Below are 6,236 nucleotides of genomic sequence, written 5' to 3'. Positions count from 1 at the left end.
GAGTTATAAAGTCAAAGGAATGTAATAATTGAATATTTTCTCAATTTTAAATCAAAAAGGGCAAATGCAGTTTAAAAAAATAAATAAAAAACGTAATAACATGCTATACTTCAGATTCCCTTAACCATAACAAAGCCCTTTATTACAAAAGGAACTGAAAATAGTGATACAAAATCGACAAAGAAACCTTTACAAGAAGTTATCCAAAAACCACAAGGAAAATTATAGTTGGGTGGCATGAAATAACTAGCAAATAAACACTGAAGTGAGCACTACTATTTGAAGTAGCATGGTCTGACTTTTTTTCTTTTCTTTTTTTTGCTTCACCAAATGTTACAGATCAGATGTTACTTAAAAGGAAGAAATGAAGATGCTCATTCACAATTACATGTAAGAAGTATTTTTTGAGTTTTCTTTGTGGTTAGTCTGTTCTGTCCTCCTCTAACATTTGTTAGGAAACTCGTTAAATCATTAATTCTTGCTTTTTTAATCATACATGAATTCGGTGTTCATCTCTATTCATCATCCAGTTGGAAACCTTTCATCAGTTTTATTTGTCTTTGTCCTCCATCCAGATGCTTCTTATTCCTCTATTTCTTGTCATCATCTTTCTTGCCCTCGGGTGGTTTTGTTCTGTTCTGGGATGCCAGAGAGCCCATGGCATTACGGATGGCTTCGTTGTTGGGGTCGACACCAGGAAGGTTCTCCAGCACACTCTGCAAAAACTCTGGATCCTGCATCACATCATAATCCTCCTCATCCTCCTACAAAACACACAAACAGAGTTTAAACTGGCACTTTTATGCCCTTGACGTGGGCATAGTTGTATGTGATTATAAATTAACCACTTGACAAATTAAAGGCAGTACCTAATTATTATAGTATGGCAAGATCTCATACAGCATTTCATTTAGACAGAAAGACTAAAACACAACTTTCCAAAAACTGCCTTGCAACCACTGGTATTTCCTTCTGTACATGCAAATCTAATTACATGTAATGTTCCAGCGTTTCTGTTTTATGTGGTTTTGACTGGCTGGATCAAGTTTCACAATAGCTTCTGAATAATGGGTATAAAAAAATATGTAGCTGCTTTTGATTATTCCCACAACTTGACTGTGTTCGGTCTTGAATTCTGATCTCTTCTTTAAAAGTAGAGAGCTGGGAAACACCTTAGGAGCTTCACTGTCTGCTGCTGCACCAGTGTCCACATCCATGGCCTCTGAACCACCAAACTCTGTGCACAAAAACATTTGTTGTAAAAGAAATAAGTCAAAAGGGAAGAAAATGAAGAATGAGAATTTATGAAGAGTAGAGAGGCAGACCTCCTCCTTGCATGGACATCTGTAGGGCGTATGCGATCTGTTCATCCTCCGTCATGCGGCTGAAATCAGGCAGAGCAGGAGCCGTCGACATCTTCAGCAGAGCATTTTCAGCAGACTCTAACAGAAGCACAGAAGACATGAACCCATGAAACATTGACAATAATGATAATAACAAGAAATGTTTCTTGAGCAAATCAGCATATGAGAATGATTTCTTAAGAAACGCATGACACTGAAGACTGCAGTAATGATGCTGAAAATTCAGCTTTGCAGCACAGGAATAAACTATTTTAAAATCGTTATTTTAAATGTTAATATTTCACAATATTATTGATTTTACTGTATTTTTGATCAAATAAGTGCAGCCTTGGTGAACATACAGTGGGGGTAAAAAATTATTTGATCCCCTGCTGATTTTGTATGTTTGCCCACTGACAAAGAAATGATCAGTCTATAATTTTAATGGTAGGTTTATTTGAACAGTGAGACAGAATAACAAAAAAATCCAGAAAAACTAATTTAAAAAAAGTTACAAATTGATTTGCATATTAATGAGTGAAATAAGTATTTGACCCCTTCGCAAAACATGACTTAGTACTTGGTGGCAAAACCCTTGTTGGCAATCACAGAGGTCAGATGTTTCTTGTAGTTAGCCACCAGGTTTGCACACATCTCAGGAGGGATTTTGTCCCGCTCCTCTTTGCAGATCCTCTCCAAGCCATTAAGGTTTCGAGGCTGACGTTTGGTAACTCGAACCTTCAGCTCCCTCCACAGATTTTCTATGGGATTAAGGTCTGGAGACTGGCTAGACCACTCCAGGACCTTAATGTGCTTCTTCTTGAGCCACTCCTTTGTTGCCTTGGCCGTGTGTTTTGGGCCATTGTCATGCTGGAATACCCATCCACGACCCATTTTCAATGCCCTGGCTTCAGTGCCCTGGCCCTGACGGTACATGGCCCTGTCCATCGTCCCTTTGATGCAGTGCAGTTTTCCTGTTCTCTTAGCAGAAAAACACCCCCAAAGCATAATGTTTCCACCTCCATGTTTGACGGTGGGGATGGTATTCTTAGGGTCATAGGCAGCATTCCTCTTCCTCCAAACACGGCGAGTTGATGCCAAAGAGCTCGATTTTGGTTTCATCTGACCACAACACTTTCACCCAGTTCTCCTCTGAATCAAACTTCAGACGGGCTGTACATGTGCTTTCTTGAGCAGGGGGACCTTGCGGGCGCTGCAGGATTTCAGTACTTCACAGCGTAGTGTGTTACCAATTGTTTTCTTGGTGACTATGGTCCCAGCTGCCTTGAGATCATTGACAAGATCCTCCCGTGTAGTTCTGGGCTGATTCCTCACTGTTCTCGTGATCATTGAAACTCCACGAGGTGAGATCTTGCATGGAGCGCCAGTCCGAGGGAGATTGACAGTTATTTTGTGTTTTTTCCATTTGCGAATAATCACACCAACTGTTGTCACCTTCTCACCAAGCTGCTTGGCGAAGATCTTGTAGCCCATTCCAGCCTTGTGTAAGTGTATAATCTTGTCCCTGACATCCTTGTACAGCTCTTTGGTTTTGGCCATGGTGGAGAGTTTGGAATCTGATTGATTGATTGCTTCTGTGGACAGGTGTCTTTTATACAGGTAACAAACTGAGATTAGGAGCACTCCCTTTAAGAGAATGCTCATAATCTCAGCTCGTTACCTGTATAAAAGACACCTGGAAGCAGAAATCTTGCTGATTGATAGGGGATCAAATACTTATTTCACTCATTAAAATGCAAATCAATTTATAACTTTTTTTTAAATGCGTTTTTCTGGATTTTTTTGTTGTTATTCTGTCTCTCACTGTTAAAATAAACCTACCATTAAAATTATTGACTGATTATTTCTTTGTCAGTGGGCAAACGTACAAAATCAGCAGGGGATCAAATAATAAATTTTTCCCCACTTTAAGAAATTTCTTTCAATCCCAAAATTCTTAACTATAGTGTATATCAATCCACAAACTCCCAGCTGCTTTAAGGAACCCTAGTCGAGGTGTCCAGAAAACCCATCTAAAAACTCTTACCATCTGCAGTGGGTGATGAGACTCCAGCCTCTGCAGCTGAAGCCACTGCTGCCCGGCGAGCCTCCTCCTCCTGCCTCTGTCTCTGCTCCTCCATCGACACACGCAGAGCCTGGAAAAGAGACATGTGAAGAACAGAGATATTTAATGTGGAAAATCTCTAGCCGAGAAGTTTGTCCTATACAACCTGTGTGCTACTCACCAGAGCGAGCTCAGGGTCTGCGCTGGGATCCACTCCAAACTCAAAGTCACTGGCACCCAGGCCCATAATGGTGCCACCCTCACCAGCCATGATAGGAGAGGACAGAAGAGCATCTGCCAGGCTCGGGCCAGGAGGCACCGTTACCAGGTGAGAGCCTACGCCCTCTTTTCCATTTAGGGTGTTCACAAACACGGTCAGCTTATCCGTGTTGACCTCCTATAATGCAAAAGGGAAAAACGAAATGTAAAATGACATGGAAGATGAGAAGTAACGACATTCCCTCAGAATATATGTTTACCTCTTCTCCAAAGTTAATGATGTCAACATTGACTTTTTCCTTCTTCAAACGTTTTGCCATCTTCACCAACTGAGTGAGACAGGTTGGAGGCACAAATGAGCAGGTGAATAACATATTGTATTGGCTTTCTGTAAATATGGTGCAACTTTTACACCAAGATACATTAAGACAAAAATAACTTGCATCTTTCTCCTGGTCCTCCACAGGACTTCCCACAAAGGCAATGATCCTCATCTTATGGTTCTTTCCCTGTCTGTGTTTCAATGCCAGCTGTGAAACAGAAGGAGCAAAGAGAATGGGAAGCATAACTAAATATTATACAATAATATAAATGATATGAAATTTTGAAAAATAAAAAATAAATGGTGGTACACTAACCATTAAAAAGTATGATTTTAAAAAAGAAAGAAATTTATCCTTTTATTCAGCAAGGACACAATAAATTAATCAAAAGTGACAGATGGAATAATTGGAATTAGAGAGTGTATATATGTTATATATATACACAGCAAGCAAGACAATAAATTAAACCTTAAATTTTAAAATATAAAAACTGAAATATGCTCACTTCTCTAAAAACATTTCTCACACACACACACACACGTCTGGTCAGCTATCCTTGTAGGGACTCTCCATAGGCGTAATCGTTTTTATACTGTACAAACCATATTTTCTATCGCCCTACACCTAAACCTACCCCTAACAGGAAACTTTGTGCATTTTTACTTTCTCAAAAATACTCATTCTGTATGATTTATAAGCTTTTGTACCCATGGGGACCTCAATTTAGGTCCCTACTATGACACGAGTGTGTATTCAGGTTTAAGTCCCCACCAGGATATATAAATCTGTGTACACACACACACAGACACACTTTAAATTTTATTATTTTCAATCTTTTGAAATAAGTCAAATGCCATATGTAAATATACTGCAATACTTCAACTTAAAATTCCCTCACTAGTCCAAAAATGAAGTTGTCAAAATAACTCTCCGAGGTTTAATTTATTACCATTTCACATTCAAATAGGTCATAGCAAAATATGTCTAGATGATATAAGGCTGAAAATTTACAGTAGCAAAAATTAAAACATAAGGCTCAGGCAGAGGGCAGAAAATTGGTCATGTTTTGTAAATGATAAATTGTGGACTTTATGGACGAAAAAAATAAACGTATGCATACAAAGCAAATATTAAGAAATCAATACATTCAAGATAATTAAATAAAATAAATAAGTAAAAATTATGATCCAACTGACTCACATGTGCTACTCTGATGCCAGTACAGAAGCTGATGACTCCTATGGGCTGAACAGCGTGAAGCTTTGACAGGATCCTGCCCGTGTCAGGGGTCAGCGTGGTCAGGACCTCACAGTTACTAAAACACACACACACACACACACAGAGGATCTCCTGTATAAAAGATTTTGTTACATTTGTACCTGTTAATAAAACAAACAGGCTAAATAAAATCTCCATCCTACTTGGCCAGAGTGATGAGCCCCACGTTGTTTTCTGGGTTACTCCGAGTTTTTGAATGACAGATGATGTTGACAGCGTCTTGCTGGGCCTGAAGTCTGGTAGGTAAGAAGTCTCCATTGCGCATATACTCACTGTTGTCCACACTAGAAATAATAAACATACACTGTGATGTCCGGTCAACAATACTGTCAAATATGAAACTGCAAATGAAACCCAATTCTCCACGTAAGTGTTCTATTGAATATTTAAACATAAAACTTAACAGTTAAAAAAAAGATTGAGAAAGCCATCAAGAATAAACAGTTTTAGTACACAAACTGCAAGTACAAAGGGTTTTAAATCCTGTCTTGACAGTTTTTTTATACAAAAACCTAGATTATCACAAACGAATTGGACCAAACCCATTTATGATTTAAACCGAAAGGGATTTCATAAAATGACAACTCAAACAACCTGATAATCGCAACTTTAAGCTTTCTAACGTGTTCTCTCATAACATGTCAACACAAAGAAGCTGTTTTACAGGATCAATGCTCCATCATGACTAAGGAAAACTGCACAACTCTCCTTTTGCTCAACGCGACCTTTCTCTCACCTCCAATAAACATAATTTCCCGCATAATTGAATCGTAATTCAAATAAATCACGTTTATCAAACTATATCTGATGTTTGAAGAATATAAAGTATTTTTTCTTACCAAACCATAGTACTTTCAAGCACCATCTTGAAAATTCTCTGTCGCACTACGTGACGTAAGCACGTAAGTGAACGACTATTGGTTAAAGTAGAACGCTAGGAATTATGGGAAACGTAGTTTATGATGTCTAGTTCAAAACTAATTTTCTATTTCATTCTTAACTAACTTT

At 38.5% G+C, this 6,236-nt stretch overlaps 1 protein-coding gene across 1 annotated transcript; it reads right to left on the bottom strand.

Annotated features, from left to right (window-relative positions):
- Positions 1–115: 115 nt before the first annotated feature.
- Positions 116–6,160, bottom strand: psmd4b (proteasome 26S subunit ubiquitin receptor, non-ATPase 4b). The gene is made up of 10 exons (XM_058747348.1): positions 6,068–6,160; positions 5,372–5,512; positions 5,151–5,265; positions 4,071–4,157; positions 3,888–3,956; positions 3,590–3,805; positions 3,391–3,499; positions 1,326–1,442; positions 1,173–1,237; positions 116–764 (listed from the first exon to the last, which is right to left on the bottom strand). The coding sequence occupies exons 1-10, from the start codon at positions 6,091–6,093 to the stop codon at positions 591–593; spliced, it is 1,119 nt and encodes a 372-aa protein (XP_058603331.1). The 5' UTR covers positions 6,094–6,160; the 3' UTR covers positions 116–590.
- Positions 6,161–6,236: the final 76 nt, after the last annotated feature.

The sequence above is a fragment of the Onychostoma macrolepis genome, chromosome 16 (genome assembly GCF_012432095.1).
Source record: "Onychostoma macrolepis isolate SWU-2019 chromosome 16, ASM1243209v1, whole genome shotgun sequence".
NCBI lineage: Eukaryota > Metazoa > Chordata > Actinopteri > Cypriniformes > Cyprinidae > Onychostoma > Onychostoma macrolepis.
The sequence above is the reverse complement of the archived record's forward strand: the minus strand, read 5'-3'. Positions and strand labels throughout refer to the sequence as shown.

Excerpts from the sequence above, each read along its gene's own strand:
- psmd4b (XM_058747348.1), bottom strand. The coding sequence starts at position 6,093 with ATGGTGCTTGAAAGTACTATGGTTTG. Across the intron at positions 3,806-3,887 it reads TCATTAACTTTGGAGAAGAG|GAGGTCAACACGGATAAGCT; the intron begins GTAAACATATAT and ends TTTGCATTATAG. Across the intron at positions 765-1,172 it reads CAGACAGTGAAGCTCCTAAG|GAGGATGAGGAGGATTATGA; the intron begins GTGTTTCCCAGC and ends TGTGTTTTGTAG.